At 44.6% G+C, this 22,990-nt stretch overlaps 1 protein-coding gene across 1 annotated transcript in view; it reads right to left on the reverse strand.

Annotated features, from left to right (window-relative positions):
• The window catches only part of LOC115207294 (ceramide synthase 5), a 44,334-nt gene that overhangs the window by 10,291 nt on the left and 11,053 nt on the right, over window positions 1-22,990 (reverse strand). Inside the window, exons 3-8 of the mRNA XM_029774278.1 lie at window positions 13,243-13,373; window positions 12,163-12,220; window positions 12,015-12,065; window positions 6,479-6,571; window positions 1,953-2,081; window positions 1,550-1,656 (exon numbers count right to left, since the gene is read on the reverse strand). Coding sequence (XP_029630138.1) covers window positions 1,550-1,656; window positions 1,953-2,081; window positions 6,479-6,571; window positions 12,015-12,065; window positions 12,163-12,220; window positions 13,243-13,373 — 569 coding nt within the window. The remainder of the gene's footprint in view (window positions 1-1,549; window positions 1,657-1,952; window positions 2,082-6,478; window positions 6,572-12,014; window positions 12,066-12,162; window positions 12,221-13,242; window positions 13,374-22,990) is intronic.

A 22,990-nucleotide genomic window follows, 5' to 3' on the forward strand; every position in this document is an offset into this window, starting at 1 on the left:
TTACGTTGGGCATGGGGGGGTCAACACCTTGAGTTGGATAGGAAATCAGCTCAAAGTGATTTCAATTTAGGAAATCTGTTCCCAAGTATTCCCCCGAAATAATAGAGAGAAGCATATGTAATCAAGGTTTGAAATGATTTGTCTAATACTGTATTTGTTTTGGATTCTTGCGGTCAGTTTGCAGTGTATAAATGTTTTATAACTATGTTCCGGCTCCCCGACTATCCGCTCGATGGAAAATATGTCCCGCGGCTAAATGCAATTGGGGACCCCTGCCCTATATAAACTATAGTGTACTACCTTTTGACAAGGGCCTATAGGGCTCTGGTCTAAAGTAGTGCACTACGTAGGGAATAGGGTCTAAAGTAGTGCACTACGTAGGGAATGGGGTTCCATAGGGCTCTGGTCTAAAGTAGTGTACTACGTAGGGAATAGGGTGCCATAGGGCTCTGGTCTAAAGTAGTGTACTACGTAGGGAATAGGGTGCCATAGGGCTCTGGTCTAAAGTAGTGCTCTACATAGGGAATAGGGTTCTATAGGGCTCTGGTCTAAAGTAGTGCACTATATAGGGAATAGGGTTCTATAGGGTTCTGGTCTAAATTAGTGCACTATATAGGGAATAGGGTGCCATAGGGCTCTGGTCTAAAGTAGTGCTCTACATAGGGAATAGGGTTCCATAGGGCTCTGGTCTAAAGTAGTGTACTATGTAGGGAATAGGGTGCCATAGGGCTCTGGTCTAAAGTAGTGTACTACGTAGGGAATAGGGTTCTATCGGGCTCTGGTCTAAATTAGTGCACTATATAGGGAATAGGGTGCCATAGGGCTCTGGTCTAAAGTAGTGCACTATGTAGGGAATAGGGTTCTATAGGGTTCTGGTCTAAATTAGTGCACTACGTAGGGAATAGGGTGTCATTTGGGACACACTTCCAAGACGCTGAATAGAGTAGCTCAGGAGGTTACCTCCACTGCCCATCATAGAAATGGCCCTAGACTGTCGGTCGTCCCGTAGAGCTGCTTCCATCCATACTAATATCACAGATGGTTCCGCGTCCCAAATGGTGCCCTCTTCTCTAAGTAGTCGACTATTGTTGACCAGGGCACTTTGGGCTCTGGAATAGGGGATAGGGATGCACCCTTAGAGTAGTGTCAATAACTAACCACAGAGGTTAGATATCTCTGCTGAATGTTATTTAACCTTTACTAAACCAGGAAGTCCCATTGAGGTCAGAACAAGACCTGTTTCCCAAGCGAGACCTGGCAGACAGACAGACAGACAGACAGACAGACAGACAGACAGACAGACAGACAGACAGACAGACAGACAGACAGACAGACAGACACTAACCATAAAGGTAGAAGGTAGACAGTTAACAGGGATGTTTCGTTAGTGAAAACTGTAGCAAAATGTTTTCAACTAAAGTTTCCAAACAAAACCAAAAGTTACTTATTGGACAAATTCAGTTAAGTGCCTTCCTGTTTCGGCCCATTTACTTCGTTTGATTCCTAATGAATACACCTCAGTGTAGAGGACACCCATACCGTCACTAACCATAGAGGGTAGATAACAAGCCTTGTGATGAAGAAGACCACTGCAAACAGAACAAACAGGAAGTCACACAGGCGCTGGTACTTGGCGTAGTTGGCCAGCTTGGCTGCCTGAAGAACGACAGAAGGTATAAACATTGATATACGTTCTACAGGTTCCTTCTTCATGATGCAAAAAAAAATAAATGTACTTTACTTTGACGTATATTCCAATATCTACACAAGAATATCACTGAGAATGTTTCCCCAACTCATTCTGAGTAGTGTGTCTCTGTCTGTCTGTCTGTCTGTCTGTCTGTCTGTCTGTCTGTCTGTCTGTCTGTCTGTCTGTCTGTCTGTCTGTCTGTCTGTCTGTCTGTCTGTCTGTCTGTCTGTCTGTGTGTGCGTGTGCGCGTGTCCACACTCACCTCCAGTAGGAAGTCTGATGCGTCGTGAACGCACATCACCAAGCTCCCGACACGTAGCATGTTGTTAGCGTAGGAGAAACTGATCAGGCTCACTGTTGCTAGGTGATGAATGAACATGATGGGGAAGTCCTGCAATTCAATAAGGAACCACGAGGAGGTTTGTTTTCATATATATCACAGATATCCTATACAGATATGCATTTATTTGTTGCGTTGGTAAAGGGCAGATTGCACATTTTACAGCAGCTCCGTCTGCTTATCTCTGCTCAATAACATTTTATGACTTCCTCATTTAATCTCCTATGAACCTCGATTTCCTGTCGTTTTCTCACGTTCGATGTGAAAATCAACAACCGAGTGAAAATTAAGACTTTGAAGTGTGGCATCTCGAGACCACTCTCCTTTCGATGTATGTGAGTGTCTGTTCCTTTGTAGGGGAAACTAGGAGTTGTGTAATCTCACATTATCTACTCTACTACAGTAAGACACATTATCTACTCTACTACAGTAAGACACATTATCTACTCTACTACAGTAACAGTAAGACACATTATCTACTCTACTACAGTAACAGAAATACACATTATCTACTCTACTACAGTAAGACACATTATCTACTCTACTACTGTAACAGAAAGACACATTATCTACTCTACTACAGTAACAGTAAGACACATTATCTACTCTACTACAGTAACAGAAATACACATTATCTACTCTACTACAGTAAGACACATTATCTACTCTACTACTGTAACAGAAAGACACATTATCTACTCTACTACAGTAACAGAAATACACATTATCTACTCTACTACAGTAAGATACATTATCTACTCTACTACAGTAACAGTAAGACACATTATCTACTCTACTACAGTAAGACACATTATCTACTCTACTACAGTAAGACACATTATCTACTCTACTACAGTAAGATACATTATCTACTCTACTACAGTAAGACACATTATCTACTCTACTACAGTAAGACACATTATCTACTCTACTACAGTAACAGAAATAAACATTATCTACTCTACTACAGTAAGACACATTATCTACTCTACTACAGTAACAGTAAGATACATTATCTACTCTACCACAGTAACAGTAAGATACATTATCTACTCTACTACAATAAGACACATTATCTACTCTACTACAGTAACAGAAATACACATCATCTACTCTACTACAGTAAGATACATTATCTACTCTACGACAGTAACAGTAAGACACATTATCTACTCTACTACAGTAACAGTAAGACACATTATCTACTCTACTACAGTCAGACACATTATCTACTCTTCTACAGTAACAGAAATAAACATTATCTACTCTACTACAGTAAGACACATTATCTACTCTACTACAGTAAGACACATTATCTACTCTACTACAGTAACAGTAAGACACATTATCTACTCTACTACAGTAACAGTAAGACACATTATCTACTCTACTACTGTAACAGAAATACACATTATCTACTCTACTACAGTAACAGAAATACACATTATCTACTCTACTACAGTAAGACACATTATCTACTCTACTACAGTCAGACACATTATCTACTCTACTACAGTCAGACACATTATCTACTCTACTACAGTAACAGAAATAAACATTATCTACTCTACTACAGTAAGACACATTATCTACTCTACTACTGTAACAGAAATACACATTATCTACTCTACTACAGTAACAGAAAGACACATTATCTACTCTACTACAGTAAGACACATTATCTACTCTACTACAGTCAGACACATTATCTACTCTACTACAGTCAGACACATTATCTACTCTACTACAGTAACAGAAATAAACATTATCTACTCTACTACAGTAAGACACATTATCTACTCTACTACAGTAACAGTAAGATACATTATCTACTCTACCACAGTAACAGTAAGATACATTATCTACTCTACTACAGTAACAGTAAGACACATTATCTACTCTACTACAGTCAGACACATTATCTACTCTACTACAGTAACAGAAAGACACATTATCTACTCTACTACAGAAACAGTAAGATACATTATCTACTCTACTACAGTCAGACACATGGACCCCAACAGGGGGAGCACTGGAAGCCAAGGTCAGAAAGGAACACTTGGAAGAACCACAAAAACAAAACAGACAGTCTGACTCTGTCACACTGAGGACATGTCCAGTTACAATGACCAGACAAACTGACAGTTACAATGACCAGACAAACTGACAGCTACAAACTGACAGCTACGATGACCAGACAAACTGACAGTTACAATGACCAGACAAACGGTTGAAGTCGTCTGTGATTAAAACACCCCTCTAAGCAAATATACTCAGCAAAAAAAGAAACGTCCTCTCACTGTCAAATGCGTTTATTTTCAGCTAACTTAACATGTGTAAATATTGGTATGAACATAACAAGATTCAACAACTGAGACATAAACTGAACAAGTTCCACAGACATGTGACTAACAGAAATGGAATAATCTGTCCCTGAACAAAGGGGGGGGGTCAAATCAAAAGTAACAGTCAGTATCTGGTGTGGCCACCAGCTGCATTAAGTCCTGCAGTGCATCTCCTCCTCATGGACTGCACCAGATTTGCCAGTTCTTGCTGTGAGATGTTACCCCACTCTTCCACCAAGGCACCTGCAAGTTCCAGGACATTTCTGGGGGGAATGGCCCTAGCCCTCAACCTCCGAACCACAATAGGATTGAGATCCGGGCTCTTCGCTGGCCATGGCAGAACACTGACATTCCTGTCTTGCAGGAAATCACGCACAGAACGAGCAGTATGGCTGGTGGAATTGTCATGCTGGAGGATCATGTCAGGATGAGCCTGCAGGAAGGGTACCACATGAGGGAGGAGGATGTCTTCCCTGTAACACAGAGCGTTTAGATTGCCTGCAATGACAAGCTCAGTCCGATGATGCTGTGACACACCGCCCCAGACCATGACGGACCCTCCACCTCCAAATCGATCCCTCTCCAGAGTACAGGCCTCGGTGTAACGCTCATTCCTTCGACAATATACACAAAACCGAGACTCGTCAGAGAAGAGCACCTTTTGCCAGTCCTGTCTGGTCCAGCGACGTAAGTTTGTGCCCATAGGCGACGTTGTTGCCGGTGATGTCTGGTGAGGACCTGCCTTACAACAGGCCTACAAGCCCTCAGTCCAGCCTCCCTCAGCCCATTGCGGACTGTCTGAGCACTGATGGAGGGATTGTGTGTTCCTGGTGTAACTCGGGCAGTTGTTGTTGCCATCCTCTACCTATCCCGCAGGTGTGATGTTCGGATGTACCGATCCTGTGTAGGTGTTGTTACACATGGTCTTCCACTGCAAGGACGATCAGCTATCCGTCCTGTCTCCCTGTAGCGATGTCTTAGGCGTCTCACAGTACAGACATTGCAATTTATTGCTCTGGCCACATCTGCAGTCCTTATGCCTCCTTGCAGCATGCCTAAGGCACGTTCATGCAGATGAGCAGGGACCCTGGGCATCTTTATTTTGATGTTTTTCAGAGTCGGGGGAAAGGCCTCTTTAGTGTCCTAAGTTTTCATAACTGTGACCTTAATTGCCTACCATCTGTAAGCTGTTAGTGTCTTAACGACCGTTCCACAGGTGCATGTTCATTAATTGTTTATGGTTCATTGAACAAGCATGGGAAACAGTGTTTAAACCCTTTACAATGAAGATCTGTGAAGTTATTTGCATTTTTACAAATTATCTTTGAAAGACAGGGTCCTGAAAAAGGGACGTTTTTTTATTTTGCTGAGTTTATGTTGCCCTAATGATGATGCCGCATTTACATGCCCTATCAGTCTACATAGGGGCAATTTTATATTTGTTCCATAAAATGGATGCAATTTCTTGCCCAAGGCAGGATGATATGAGTGAAATGTATCTGGCACTTCCTGGTTAAATTGAAAATGACTGCTTCCTTCCTGAGCACATCAAAGGCAAAGAATTACTGAGATCATTCAATAAGGCTGAGAAACAGAGAGAGACTGTTTGGTTCTAGAACTCCTCCCTGATTCGTCTATACTCGAGCATACCAAAAACAGGGCCTGCTTTGCAAAAAAAAAAAATCTTAATCACAGTTTTACAAACTCTAACATAGTTTTCTTAAGATTTATCCAACACCAGACGGATTTCCTTGACTCCATGGAACCCATGAAAGGAATGTGAATAATTCTATTAAGGACCGGGATGTTCTATCCTGCTATCACATGACTAGAAATCCTGTCCCCTGTGCTGGAACCATGGAAACAAACAGCATTTCTGAGCAGAACCCATGTGACCTTTCATAATCAGCCATGCTAAACTGCTCTAATCCAGTGGAGTCAAGGACATTCTTATACTTGACTCTGTATATCACAACAGAAAGACATTTCTTAGTTAGTTAGTAACATATCTATATCGTCCTCCCCCTTACAAGGAGCAGCACTGTGTGTGTGCGTGTGTTCCTATCAGACAGACAGCATCTGTTTGCCTGTATTGCGTCTCACCTTGCGTTTGATGTCAGTAAACTGAGAGAACATGAGAGACCAGTAGAAGCCCAGCTCAGTCACGTAGTAGTGGTACAGGCCTGGAGTCAGGACCTGTTAGATAGCAACAGGGACCAAGACAGACAGGGTTTATGTTAATACCTGGCCTGGAGTCAGGACCTGTTAGATGGCAACAGGGACCAAGACAGACAGGGTTTATGTTAATACCTGGCCTGGAGTCAGGACCTGTTAGATAGCAACAGGGACCAAGACAGACAGGGTTTATGTTAATACAGGCCTGGAGTCAGGACCTGTTAGATAGCAACAGGGACCAAGACAGACAGGGTTTATGTTAATACCACTAGGCTACCTGCCGCCCCTACACTCTAACCACTAGGCTACCTGCCGCCCTTCCACTCTAACCACTAGGCTACCTGCCGCCTCTACACTCTAACCACTAGGCTACCTGCCGCCCCTACACTCTAACCACTAGGCTACCTGCCGCCTCTACACTCTAACCACTAAGCTACCTGCCTCCTCTACACTCTAACCACTAGGCTACCTGCCGCCCCTCCTGGAGTCAGGACCTGTTAGATGGCAACAGGGACCAAGACAGACAGGGTTTATGTTAATACCTGGCCTGGAGTCAGGACCTGTTAGATAGCAACAGGACCAAGACAGACAGGGTTTATGTTAATACCTGGCCTGGAGTCAGGACCTGTTAGATAGCAACAGGGACCAAGACAGACAGGGTTTATGTTAATACCTGGCCTGGAGTCAGGACCTGTTAGATGGCAACAGGGACCAAGACAGACAGGGTTTATGTTAATACCTGGCCTGGAGTCAGGACCTGTTAGATGGCAACAGGGACCAAGACAGACAGGGTTTATGTTAATACCTGGCCTGGAGTCAGGACCTGTTAGATGGCAACAGGGACCAAGACAGACAGGGTTTATGTTAATACCTGGCCTGGAGTCAGGACCTGTTAGATGGCAACAGGGACCAAGACAGACAGGGTTTATGTTAATACCTGGCCTGGAGTCAGGACCTGTTAGATGGCAACAGGGACCAAGACAGACAGGGTTTATGTTAATACCTGGCCTGGAGTCAGGACCTGTTAGATAGCAACAGGGACCAAGACAGACAGGGTTTATGTTAATACCTGGCCTGGAGTCAGGACCTGTTAGATGGCAACAGGGACCAAGACAGACAGGGTTTATGTTAATACCTGGCCTGGAGTCAGGACCTGTTAGATGGCAACAGGGACCAAGACAGACAGGGTTTATGTTAATACCTGGCCTGGAGTCAGGACCTGTTAGATAGCAACAGGGACCAAGACAGACAGGGTTTATGTTAATACCTGGCCTGGAGTCAGGACCTGTTAGATAGCAACAGGGACCAAGACAGACAGGGTTTATGTTAATACCTGGCCTGGAGTCAGGACCTGTTAGATAGCAACAGGGACCAAGACAGACAGGGTTTATGTTAATACCTGGCCTGGAGTCAGGACCTGTTAGATAGCAACAGGGACCAAGACAGACAGGGTTTATGTTAATACCTGGCCTGGAGTCAGGACCTGTTAGATAGCAACAGGGACCAAGACAGACAGGGTTTATGTTAATACCGGCCTGGGGTCAGGACTTGCAGGGGTCAGGAGGGGGGACAGGTTTATCTGAATAAGGATACAGACATTACAGAATGTGTGTAACATACTATTATTTTTCTTGCACCTTCATGAGTTTACTTTTTAATTTTTTTATTTTACCTTTATTTAACTAGGCAAGTCAGTTAAGAACTAATTCTTACTTTCAATGACGGCCTACCTGCCTTGTTCAGGGGCAGAACGACAGATTTTTACCTTGTCAGCTCAGGGATTCGATCTAGCAACCTTTCGGTTACTAGTCCAACGCTCTAACCACTAGGCTACCTACCTCCTCTACACTCTAACCACTAGGCTACCTGCCTCCTCTACACTCTAACCACTAGGCTACCTACCTCCTCTACACTCTAACCACTAGGCTACCTGCCTCCTCTACACTCTAACCACTAGGCTACCTGCCGCCCCTCCACTCTAACCACTAGGCTACCCTGCCGCCCCTCCACTCTAACCACTAGGCTACCTGCCGCCCCTCCACTCTAACCACTAGGCTACCTGCCGCCCTCTACACTCTAACCACTAGACTACCTGCCGCCCTTCCACTCTAACCACTAGGCTACCTGCCGCCTCTACACTCTAACCACTAGACTACCTGCCGCCTCGACACTCTAACCACTAGGCTACCTGCCGCCCCAACACTCTAACCACTAGGCTACCTGCCGCCCCTCCACTCTAACCACTAGGCTACCTGCCCCCTCTCTACACTCTAACCACTAGGCTACCTGTCGCCCCAACGCTCTAACCACTACGCTACCTGCCACCTCTACACTCTAACCACTAGGCTACCTGCCGCCTCTACACTCTAACCACTAAGCTACCTGCCTCCTCTACACTCTAACCACTAGGCTACCTGCCGCCTCTACACTCTAACCACGAGGCTACCTGCCGCCCCTCCACTCTAACCACTAGGCTACCTACCGCCTCTACACTCTAACCACTAGACTACCTTCCGCCTCTACACTCTAACCACTAAGCTACCTGCCTCCTCTACACTCTAACCACTAGGCTACCTGTCACCCCTCCACTCTAACCACTAGGCTACCTGCCGCCTCTACACTCTAACCACTAGACTACCTGCCGCCTCTACACTCTAACCACTAGGCTACCTGCCGCCTCTACACTCTAACCACTAGGCTACCTGCCGCCTCTACACTCTAACCACTAGGCTACCTGCCGCCTCTACACTCTAACCACTAGGCTACCTGCCGCCCCAACACTCTAACCACTAGGCTACCTGCCGCCCCTCCACTCTAACCACTAGGCTACCTGCCCCCCTCTACACTCTAACCACTAGGCTACCTGCCGCCTCTACACTCTAACCACTAGGCTACCTACCTCCTCTACACTCTAACCACTAGGCTACCTGCCGCCCCTCCACTCTAACCACTAGGCTACCTGCCGCCTCTACACTCTAACCACTAGGCTACCTGTCGCCCCTACACTCTAACCACTAGGCTACCTGTCGCCCCTACACTCTAACCACTAGGCTACCTGCCGCCTCTACACTCTAACCACGAGGCTACCCTGCCGCCCCTCCACTCTAACCACTAGGCTACCTGCCCCCCTCTACACTCTAACCACTAGGCTACCTGCCGCCCCTACACTCTAACCACTAGGCCACCTGCCTCCTCTACACTCTAACCACTAGGCTACCTGCCTCCTCTACACTCTAACCACTAGGCTACCTGCCTCCCCTACACTCTAACCACTAGGCTACCTGCCTCCTCTACACTCTAACCACTAGGCTACCTGCTGCCCCTCCACTCTAACCACTAGGCTACCTGCCTCCTCTACACTCTAACCACTAGGCTACCTGCCTCCTCTACACTCTAACCACTAGGCTACCTGCTGCCCCTCCACTCTAACCACTAGGCTACCTGCCCCCTACACTCTAACCACTAGGCTACCTGCCTCCTCTACACTCTAACCACTAGGCTACCTACCTCCTCTACACTCTAACCACTAGGCTACCTGCCTCCTCTACACTCTAACCACTAGGCTACCTGCCCCCTACACTCTAACCACTAGGCCACCTGCCTCCTCTACACTCTAACCACTAGGCTACCTGCCTCCTCTACACTCTAACCACTAGGCTACCTGCCGCCTCTACACTCTAACCACTAGGCTACCTGCCGCCTCTACACTCTAACCACTAGGCTACCTGCCGCCCCTACACTCTAACCACTAGGCTACCTGCCGCCCCTACACTCTAACCACTAGGCTACCTGCCGCCCCTACACTCTAACCACTAGGCTACCTACCTCCTCTACACTCTAACCACTAGACTACCTGCCGCCTCTACACTCTAACCACTAGGCTACCTGCCGCCTCTACACTCTAACCACTAGGCTACCTGCCGCCTCTACACTCTAACCACTAGGCTACCTGCCGCCCCAACACTCTAACCACTAGGCTACCTGCCTCCTCTACACTCTAACCACTAGGCTACCTGCCGCCTCTACACTCTAACCACTAGGCTACCTGCCGCCTCTACACTCTAACCACTAGGCTACCTGCCGTCCCTACACTCTAACCACTAGGCTACCTGCCGCCTCTACACTCTAACCACTAGGCTACCTGCCGCCCCTACACTCTAACCACTAGGCTACCTGCCTCCTCTACACTCTAACCACTAGGCTACCTGCCGCCTCTACACTCTAACCACTAGGCTACCTGCCGCCTCTACACTCTAACCACTAGGCTACCTGCCGCCCCTACACTCTAACCACTAGGCTACCTGCCTCCTCTACACTCTAACCACTAGGCTACCTGCCGCCCCTACACTCTAACCACTAGGCTACCTGCCGCCCCTACACTCTAACCACTAGGCTACCTGCCGCCCCTACACTCTAACCACTAGGCTACCTACCTCCTCTACACTCTAACCACTAGACTACCTGCCGCCTCTACACTCTAACCACTAGGCTACCTGCCGCCTCTACACTCTAACCACTAGGCTACCTGCCGCCTCTACACTCTAACCACTAGGCTACCTGCCGCCCCAACACTCTAACCACTAGGCTACCTGCCTCCTCTACACTCTAACCACTAGGCTACCTGCCGCCTCTACACTCTAACCACTAGGCTACCTGCCGCCTCTACACTCTAACCACTAGGCTACCTGCCGTCCCTACACTCTAACCACTAGGCTACCTGCCGCCTCTACACTCTAACCACTAGGCTACCTGCCGCCCCTACACTCTAACCACTAGGCTACCTGCCTCCTCTACACTCTAACCACTAGGCTACCTGCCTCCTCTACACTCTAACCACTAGGCTACCTGCCGCCTCTACACTCTAACCACTAGGCTACCTGCCGCCTCTACACTCTAACCACTAGGCTACCTGCCGCCCCTACACTCTAACCACTAGGCTACCTGCCTCCTCTACACTCTAACCACTAGGCTACCCTGCCGCCCCTCCACTCTAACCACTAGGCTACCTGCCTCCTCTACACTCTAACCACTAGGCTACCTGCCGCCTCTACACTCTAACCACTAGGCTACCTGCCGCCCCTACACTCTAACCACTAGGCTACCTGCCTCCTCTACACTCTAACCACTAGGCTACCCTGCCGCCCCTCCACTCTAACCACTAGGCTACCTGCCTCCTCTACACTCTAACCACTAGGCTACCTGCCGCCCCTACACTCTAACCACTAGGCTACCTGCCTCCTCTACACTCTAACCACTAGGCTACCTGCCGCCCCTCCACTCTAACCACTAGGCTACCTGCCTCCTCTACACTCTAACCACTAGGCTACCTGCCGCCCCTCCACTCTAACCACTAGGCTACCCTAACCCTTAGCAGTATTCCTTGTCAGAAAATGTCAAGAACAGTACTCTTTGTAATTCCAAAAATACATCCAACCAAACAAAGAGACAGCCTGTATAACGTCACCTGGTAGGGGTAGTTGTACCAGCAGTGCTGTGTCTCCCACATCCATGGGCACTGTAAACAAAGACAATCAGTCTCAATTCAGCGCACCAATGTTACGCCAACAGCAATAACGTAAATACACACACACACAGTCACCAGAATATCTCACCTTCCATAGAAAGCAGATCCCATAGGTAAACATGAACAGATAAAATATAAGCCTCCACCTGAAAATAGATGACAGAGACGTGGTCAGACAGAGGGAAAAAAGTGTCTGGCGAAAATAATGTGTCAGTCTCTCACCTTGGACGCACTATATAGACGCTGATCAACCATGTAGACAGTGATGTAACCAACACACACACACACCACACCACACCACACACACCACACCACACCACACACACACACACACACACACCACAAAACCAATGTGTGCACAATCTCACAGAGGTCAAGGGCAAACTCATTAGTCGATAAGTACCATAGATTCTAGACTAGATGTTATAGTCTATGATATGACCCTACATGTTCTGTTCTGGGTTTAAAAACCTACATGTTCTGTTCTGGGTTTAATAACCTACATGTTCTGGGTTTAATAACCTACATGTTCTGGGTTTAATAACCTACATGTTCTGTTCTGGGTTTAATAACCTACATGTTCTGTTCTGGGTTTAATAACCTACATGTTCTGGGTTTAATAACCTACATGTTCTGGGTTTAATAACCTACATGTTCTGGGTTTAATAACCTACATGTTCTGTTCTGGGTTTAATAACCTACATGTTCTGTTCTGGGTTTAACAACCTACATGTTCTATTCTGGGTTTAATAATCTACATGTTCTGTTCTGGGTTTAATAATCTACATGTTCTGTTCTGGGTTTAATAACCTACATGTTCTGTTCTGGGTTTAATAACCTACATGTTCTGGGTTTAATAACCTACATGTTCTGGGTTTAATAACCTACATGTTCTGTTCTGGGTTTAATAACCTACATGTTCTGTTCTGGGTTTAATAATCTACATGTTCTGTTCTGGGTTTAATAACCTACATGTTCTGTTCTGGGTTTAATAACCTACATGTTCTGTTCTGGGTTTAATAACCTACATGTTCTGTTCTGGGTTTAACAACCTACATGTTCTGTTCTGGGTTTAATAACCTACATGTTCTGTTCTGGGTTTAATAACCTACATGTTCTGTTCTGGGTTTAATAACCTACATGTTCTGTTCTGGGTTTAATAACCTACATGCTCTCACAGAACTTGGTGAGTATGCTGGGTTTGTCCTGGTTGCGTCTGTGTCTGAACCATCGCTGGACCTTCCTCACATCCCAGTCCAACTGCTTAGATAATCCATCCAGGTGTCGTGAGTCTGGGCACTACGGGAGACAGAGAGGGAGGTATTAGAGAGAGAGACTGAGAGAGAGGGTAAGGGAGGTATTAGAGCGAGGGAGGTATTAGGGAGAGAGAGAGAGAGAGAGGGAGGTATTAGAGAGGGAGAGAGAGAGGTATTAGTGAGGGAGGATTTAGAGAGAGAGAGGTATTAGAGAGGGAGAGAAGTCAGAAATTAAAGAGTTTGAAACTATGAATGAATTAATAAATGAGGGAAATTCCAATAGGGAAATTTGCTTTGCAACATACAGGCAGTCCTGGCTTACAGTACTATACATCACCTCAGATGACAGGCAGTCCTGGCTTACAGTACCAGACATCACCTCAGATGACAGGCAGTCCTGGCTTACAGTACTATACATCACCTCAGATGACAGGCAGTCCTGGCTTACAGTACCAGACATCACCTCAGATGACAGGCAGTCCTGGCTTACAGTACCATACATCACCTCAGATGACAGGCAGTCCTGGCTTACAGTACCAGACATCACCTCAGATGACAGGCAGTCCTGGCTTACAGTACCATACATCACCTCAGATGACAGGCAGTCCTGGCTTACAGTACCAGGCATCACCTCAGATGACAGGCAGTCCTGGCTTACAGTACCATACATCACCTCAGATGACAGGCAGTCCTGGCTTACAGTACCAGGCATCACCTCAGATGACAGGCAGTCCTGGCTTACAGTACTATACATCACCTCAGATGACAGGCAGTCCTGGCTTACAGTACCAGACATCACCTCAGATGACAGGCAGTACTGGCTTACAGTACCAGACATCACCTCAGATGACAGGCAGTCCTGGCTTACAGTACCAGGCATCACCTCAGATGACAGGCAGTCCTGGCTTACAGTACCAGACATCACCTCAGATGACAGGCAGTCCTGGCTTACAGTACCAGGCATCACCTCAGATGACAGGCAGTACTGGCTTACAGTACCAGACATCACCTCAGATGACAGGCAGTCCTGGCTTACAGTACTATACATCACCTCAGATGACAGGCAGTCCTGGCTTACAGTACCAGACATCATCTCTGATGACAGGCAGTACTGGCTTACAGTACCAGGCATCACCTCAGATGACAGGCAGTCCTGGCTTACAGTACCAGACATCACCTCAGATGACAGGCAGTCCTGGCTTACAGTACCAGGCATCACCTCAGATGACAGGCAGTACTGGCTTACAGTACCAGACATCACCTCAGATGACAGGCAGTCCTGGCTTACAGTACTATACATCACCTCAGATGACAGGCAGTCCTGGCTTACAGTACCAGACATCACCTCAGATGACAGGCAGTCCTGGCTTACAGTACCAGGCATCACCTCAGATGACAGGCAGTCCTGGCTTACAGTACCAGACATCACCTCAGATGACAGGCAGTCCTGGCCTGCTCATACATACAGTACTATACATCACAAGACATCACCTCAGATGACCTATTTGATGACATCATGATATACAGTATGAGTGAGAGTAGGAGGAAGGAGCGGATCAAGACTGTCAGGTGGTTGAGTATTGTGTAGAACAGGACAAGTGCCCTGGGAGTGGGCCATTAGGAGAAAGCTGACAGTAAGTCAAAATGTTTTCTGGGGGGAGAGATTGATTGATTGATTGACGTTTAACTGTCCCTCAAGACAAAATTATTTTCACAGCTCAAAAGTAAGAACCAAGAGAGGGTCGAACAATTCTGGGAATTTTCCCCCAAATTCCGAAGTTTTACAACAATTTCGATGAGATAATTCCCACCTGGGAAAGTTACTGAGAGAGAAGTGAAAGTATGATGGGATGAGGAAGAAAGAAGAAACAAATGAAGCATTGTATTGCGTAAGACCGGTGTGAAGACCGAGGAGGAAAGCTGACCGACAGAAGTGTTTTATTTCTGGGAGCTAGCTTACTGCCGTCGAGAGAAATATTTTCCTGCCAGCTAATGTGTATGTGTGTGTGTATGGCAGCGAGCATTCATTTCTTATGAATATAAACTCTAAACACCTTCTGTAATATCTTTTTGTGTGTGTGTGTGTGTGTGTGTGTGTGTGTGTGTGTGTGTGTGGAGCAGTGAGCGTTCCTTTGTGATGGATGTAAACACCTCTAATACCTGATTTGGGTGTGTGTGGCAGCGTGCTAGCGAGCAGCGTGCTAGCGAGCAGCTCAGCGTGCTAGCGAGCAGCGAGCTAGCGAGTAGCGTGCTAGCGAGCAGCGTGCTAGCGAGCAGCGTGCTAGCGAGCAGCGTGCTAGCGAGCAGCTCAGCGTGCTAGCGAGCCGCGTGCTAGCGAGCAGCGTGCTAGCGAGCAGCTCAGCGTGCTAGCGAGCAGCGTGCTAGCGAGCAGCGTGCTAGCGTTGCGTACCTTTGATGGATGTAAACACCTTCCTTAATAACTTCCCACGGGACACACTACGTCATTTCAACGTGGATAATTGGGTAATATTTGGGTGAGACCAGGGCTGTTACGGTGACCGTATTACCGCCACACACCAGCGGTCACGAGTCATGAAGGCAGTGAAATTCCACGTGACCGTTTAGTCACAGTAATTAGGCTTCTCTAAGCTCTGATGATGCTGATGGTCATTAGTAACCTACCAAACTTACTAACTGCCTGGTACTCAGCACTCTATTGTCCCTCTAATCACTCTGACATCAATGCAAATGTAATCAAAAATCTAATCAAACTCTTCATGAGAGCCCATGTTGTGCAACATTTCTATAGGCTATGCAATCATAGGAGAAAACAGGTAGGAGTGATGGCCTCTATTAAAAAGAAGAGGGTCACATCAGCTTTCTATAGGCTAGGTCTACTATATTTATTTATCAACTTTTCTAATATTCATCACATTGCTTATCTTTCCTACCTGGATTTCATAAAAATGAACCACGGGAAAAGTGTCCTCCCATTGTCTATTTAAGTGTATAGATGACATGTATTTTTTTCCCGCTGCCCCTGTTTCGATACAGGTGCATGATAATGGTCCATTCTAAATCCAAACAAATTTCACACATACAGTATTTAGTATAAGTAAAGAGGAGATTAAATCAAGAATAGTCTGATGGGTGACAATATTAGCCTATCATTTATTTATTATCACTTGTGAATGATACATTGATACATTATCACTTGTGACCGATACATTGATACATTATCACTTGTGAATGATACATTATCACTTGTGACAGATACATTGATACATTATCACTTGTGACTGATACATTGATACATTATCACTTGTGACTGATACATTATCACTTGTGAATGATACATTATCACGTGTGACTGATACGTTGATACATTATCACTTGTGAATGAGGCCCAGAGTAAGAAACAATGCTTTTTTTTATCATAGTCACACACCTCAAGTAGGCTGGCCCATAATATATATACATATATATATATATATATATATATATATATATATATATATATAAACATATGTTGATAAAGTTTGTATAACAACTAAAGTGGCCAAATCACTTCTTCAAATGAAGCACATGAATCCCCTTTACAAGGGGTGTAGAGCCTAACTGGTATATATAAGCAGCACGTGAGTTTCAAGTTTGGGGAAGATCATTTTTCCCAAATCATTTCACCATAAAAAGGCACCTTTATAATAAAAGCATTTACATGTATAATTACATTTGCGGTCTCTTTTGATAATGGTGTTTTCCGCTAATGGAACATTCGTGCTTATAGCCTACTGCTGTGTTCGCATTGCTGCGCTTTTAATGTGAAGAAATAGACTAATAGTTCATCAACATTTTAAGCTAAACGTTCTGATCTGTTGCGTCAACCACATTGCATAATTGTATTCTTAATACTATAAAATAATGTTACTGAATTATAAGCAAATATTGTCTGCTAAATGAACTAGTGTAGCCTACAGCCATTTGGCATAGCCACATCAGGACCTAACATAAGGACAATTCAGAGTATGCTATTTTTTTTTCTTCTGAAATAGACACAATTTTCTTCATATCAATTTTCTTCGTTTATTGTGAAGTTGTAGGCTATATTACATGGATTTATTCAACTTTTTAAAAATGGCTTGTAGGCTATATGTGAAAACCAGGAGATCCTAAATGTGTTTATGTTAATTAACGGTCAATTACCATGAGACCGACAGTTATTTACTTGACAATCACCGGCTGATGAAATTTCATGACCATCATAGCCTTAGTTGATCAATGAGATTACAACCTATATTCACCCAATCAAAAAGACAGGCAAAAGTTAGATGCATTTCCCATGTGTTATCACTATGCTATCAACCATTTAAAAGCACAACCAAATCCCAATGGAAAAACTGTCTGATTTTGGGTTTATTTATGCAATGTATAATGTGTTATCACTGTGCTTCATCATCTAATAGCATAACCAAATGACCTGGATTACAGTTGAGTTTACATTAAAAGGCAAATAGTGCAAGTGATCAATGCTGTTAGAGATTCTGCACAGATTATTACAGTAATGGTGAAGATCTCCACAGACCTGCAAACTTTGCACGCTATCTTGAACATGCAGGCTTTATGTGATTACATAAGAAGACATTTATAGGTTACATTAACCTCAATGTTTTAAAGTTTAATGTTACATTAGTTTGTAAGATAGCCTTAACTTTAGTCTATTCACTGTATTACAAAAGCGATATTGATCGTGCTTGGTTGACAAGGCAACCAAATAAACATTTAAAGCAGATGTACAGTGGATTTAAAAAAAATTCTACACACCCCTGTTAAAATGCCAGGTTTTTGTGATGTAAAAGAATGAGACAAAGATAAATCATATCAGAACTTTTTCCACCTTTAATGTGACCTATAACGTGAACAATTCAATTGAAAAACAAACTGAAATCTTTGAGGGGGAAAAATAAAACACATACAACTCACAATAACCTGGTTGCATACGTGTGCACACCCTTAAACTAATACTTTGTTGAAGCACCTTTTGATTTTATTACAGCACTCAGTCTTTGTGGGTAGGAGTCTATTAGCATGGCACATCTGGATGTGGCAATATTTGCCCACTCTTCTTTGCAAAAGCGCTCCAAATCTGTCAGATTGCGAGGACATCTCCTGTGCACAGGCCTCTTCAGGTCTGGGCTCTGGCTGGGCCATTCCAAAACGTTAATCTTCTTCTGGTGAAGCCATGCTTTCGTGGATTTGGATGTGTGCTTTGGGTCGTTGTCGTGCTGAAAGGTGAACTTCCTCTTCATCTTCAGGTTTCTAACGGACGCCTGAAGGTTTTGTGCCAAAATTGCCTGGTATTTGGAACTGTTCATAATTCCCTCCACCCTGACTAAGGTCCCGGTTCCAGCTGAAGAAACAGCCCCAAAGCATGATGCTGCCACCACCATGCTTCACTGTGGGTATGGTGTTCTTTGGGTGATGTGCAGTGTTGTTTTTGCGCCAAACGTACCTTTTGGAATTATGGCCAAAAAGTTCAACCTTGGTTTCATCAGACCATAACACATTTTCCCACGTGCTTTTGGGGGACTTGATGTTTGTTTTTGCAAACTTCAGCCGGGCTTGGATGTTTTTCATTGTAAGAAAAGGCTTCCGTCTTGCCACCCTACCCCATAGCCCATTCATATGAAGAATACGGAAGATTGTTGTCACATGTAGCACACAGCCAGTACTTGCCAGAAATTCCTGAAGTTCCTTTAATGTTGCTGTAGGCCTCTTGGAAGCCTCCCTGACCAGTTTCCTCCTCGTCTTTTCATACATTTTGGAGGGACGTCCAGTTCTTGGAAATGTCTCTTGTGGTGCCATATTTTCTCTACTTGATAATGACTGTCTTCACTGTGTTCCATGGTATATGTAATGCTTTGGAAATTATTTTGTACCCTTCTCCTGACTGATATCTTTCAACAATGAGATCCCTCTGATGCTTTGGAAGCTCTCTGCGGACCATGGCTTTTGCTCTGAGATGCAACTAAGAAAATGTCAGGAAAATCCTACTAGAACAGCTGAACTTTATTTGTGATTAATCAGAGTCACTTTAAATGATGGCAGGTGTGTAATGACTTCTATTTAACATGAGTTTGAATGTGATTGGTTATTTCTGAACACAGCCACATACCCAGTTATAAGAGGGTGTGCACACTTATGCAACCAGGTTACTGTAAGGTTTTTATTTTTCATTTTTTCCCCCTCGAAGATTTCAGTTTGTTTTTCAATTGAATTGTTCACGTTATAGGTCACATTAAAGGTGGAAAAAGTTCTGACATGATTTATCTTTGTCTCATTATTTTACATCACAAAAAACTGGCATTTTAAACAGGGGTGTGTCGACTTTAAATCCACTGTATCTACTGATTTGGATAGATTAATCTGAGCCACTAGCTTAATCCCATTCTTTAAATTAAAAAAAACATCTTTGGTTGAGTTGGAGACGTGAATCCAACATATCATTTGTTAACTTGTCAACAAGTTAATAGGTTATTTATTGGATTTCAAAAGTGATATTGAATTGTGTTTGGTTGTCAATGCAACCAAATATCAACATTTGAAGGAGATGTATCTTCTGTTTGGATAGTTCCATCTGTGCCACTGACTTAGTCTGGCTTTAAATCCACATCTACAAATGAATAATTTATATGTTGGATTCACGTCTCCATCTCAACCAAACATAGGACTAAATCAAATCAAACTTTAAATGCACTCTAAATAAAGATTGATTCTTTGACTTAGATTTTTGGTTGAGATTGAGAAGTAAATCCAAAATATAAATTCTTAATTTGTAGACAAAACTGGAATTAAAGACAAACCAAAAGTCAGTAGCACAGACGGAACTATCCAAACAGAAGACAAATCTCCTTCAAATGTTGATATTTGGTTGCATTAACAACAATATCACTAAATATCATTACAATTTAAATCAACCAGAGCTTGAAACCCTAGGCCTATTGTATTGTCTATTTTTAGTTCAATTCTGGGTTGAATAACATGTTTTGCTGTAGATGACTTTGCAAATGCTATTTAGGCCTAAATAGCATCATTGATGATTGATAAACTATGGTCACATTTAATTTCCTCTGTTAAACCTACCCTTTGGAATGACTTAAGATAACAACAGTGAATCTATTTGGTTTTTAAGAGGAGATTTCTCAGCAATCATTCTCATGATAGCACATTGGTAGTCAGTGAGCTAAGCTGGGCTGGGCTTGGTTAAAACCCCTGGATGGGAGACTAAAGGGGAGCTATAGATAGATCAGCTCTCCAGTAGGAGGTGCTATAGATAATCAACTCTCCAGTAGGAGTTGGTGTAATGTAGATAGATCATCTCTCCAGTAGGAGGTGGTGTAGATAGATCAACTCTCCAGTAGGAGGTGGTGTAGATAGATCAACTCTCCAGTAGGAGGTGGTGTAATGTAGATAGATCAACTCTCCAGTAGGAGGTGCTGTAGATAGATCAACTCTCCAGTAGAAGGTGCTGTAATAGATCAACTCTCCAGTAGGAGGTGGTATAGATAGATCAACTCTCCAGTAGGAGGTGGTGTAGATAGATCAGCTCTCCAGTAGGAGGTGGTATAGATAGATCAACTCTCCAGTAGAAGGTGGTGTAGATAGATCAACTCTCCAGTAGAAGGTGGTGTAGATAGATCAACTCTCCAGTAGGAGGTGGTGTAATGTAGACAGATCAACTCTCCAGTAGGAGGTGGTGTAGTTAGATCAACTCTCCAGTAGGAGGTGGTGTAGATAGATCAACTCTCCAGTAGGAGGTGGTGTAGATAGATCAACTCTCCAGTAGGAGGTGGTGTAGATAGATCAACTCTCCAGTAGGAGGTGGTGTAATGTAGACAGATCAACTCTCCAGTAGGAGGTGGTGTAGATAGATCATCTCTCCAGTAGGAGGTGGTGTAGATAGATCAACTCTCCAGTAGGAGGTGGTGTAATGTAGACAGATCAACTCTCCAATAGGAGGTGGTGTAGATAGATCAACTCTCCAGTAGGAGGTGGTGTAATGTAGACAGATCAACTCTCCAGTAGGAGGTGGTGTAGATAGATCAACTCTCCAGTAGGAGGTGGTGTAGATAGATCAACTCTCCAGTAGGAGGTGGTGTAATGTAGACAGATCAACTCTCCAGTAGGAGGTGGTGTAGATAGATCATCTCTCCAGTAGGAGGTGGTGTAGATAGATCAACTCTCCAGTAGGAGGTGGTGTAATGTAGACAGATCAACTCTCCAGTAGGAGGTGGTGTAGATAGATCATCTCTCCAGTAGGAGGTGCTGTAATGTAGATAGATCAACTCTCCAGTAGGAGGTGGTGTAGATAGATCAACTCTCCAGTAGGAGGTGGTGTAATGTAGATAGATCAACTCTCCAGTAGGAGGTGGTGTAGATAGATCAACTCTCCAGTAGGAGGTGGTGTAATGTAGACAGATCAACTCTCCAGTAGGAGGTGGTGTAATGTAGATAGATCAACTCTCCAGTAGCAGGTGGTGTAATGTAGATAGATCAACTCTCCAGTAGGAGGTGGTGTAGACAGATCAACTCTCCAGTAGGAGGTGGTGTAGACAGATCAACTCTCCAGTAGGAGGTGGTGTAGATACACCAACTCTCCAGTAGGAGGTGGTGTAGATAGATCAACTCTCCAGTAGGAGGTGCTGTAGATAGATCAACTCTCCAGTAGGAGGTGGTGTAATGTAGATAGATCAACTCTCCAGTAGGAGGTGGTGTAGATAGATCAACTCTCCAGTAGGAGGTGGTGTAGATAGATCAACTCTCCAGTAGGAGGTGGTGTAGACAGATCAACTCTCCAGTAGGAGGTGGTGTAGACAGATCAACTCTCCAGTAGGAGGTGCTGTAGACAGATCAACTCTCCAGTAGGAGGTGCTGTAGATAGATCAACTCTCCAGTAGGAGATGGTGTAGATAGATCAACTCTCCAGTAGGAGGTGGTGTAGATAGATCAACTCTCCAGTAGGAGGTGGTGTAATGTAGACAGATCAACTCTCCAGTAGGAGGTGGTGTAATGTAGATAGATCAACTCTCCAGTAGGAGGTGCTGTAGATAGATCAACTCTCCAGTAGGAGGTGGTGTAATGTAGACAGATCAACTCTCCAGTAGGAGGTGCTGTAGATAGATCAACTCTCCAGTGGGAGGTGCTGTAGACAGATCAACTCTCCAGTAGGAGGTGCTGTAGACAGATCAACTCTCCAGTAGGAGGTGGTGTAGATAGATCAACTCTCCAGTAGGAGGTGGTGTAGATAGATCATCTCTCCAGTAGGAGGTGGTGTAGATAGATCAACTCTCCAGTAGGAGGTGGTGTAATGTAGACAGATCAACTCTCCAGTAGGAGGTGCTGTAGATAGATCAACTCTCCAGTAGGAGGTGGTGTAATGTAGATAGATCAACTCTCCAGTAGGAGGTGGTGTAGATAGATCAACTCTCCAGTAGGAGGTGGTGTAATGTAGACAGATCAACTCTCCAGTAGGAGGTGCTGTAGACAGATCAACTCTCCAGTAGGAGGTGGTGTAATGTAGACAGATCAACTCTCCAGTAGGAGGTGCTGTGGTTAGATCAACTCTCCAATAGGAGGTGGTGTAATGTAGACAGATCAACTCTCCAGTAGGAGGTGGTGTAATGTAGATAGATCAACTCTCCA

This window comes from Salmo trutta, chromosome 14, assembly GCF_901001165.1.
Source record: "Salmo trutta chromosome 14, fSalTru1.1, whole genome shotgun sequence".
Lineage (NCBI taxonomy): Eukaryota > Metazoa > Chordata > Actinopteri > Salmoniformes > Salmonidae > Salmo > Salmo trutta.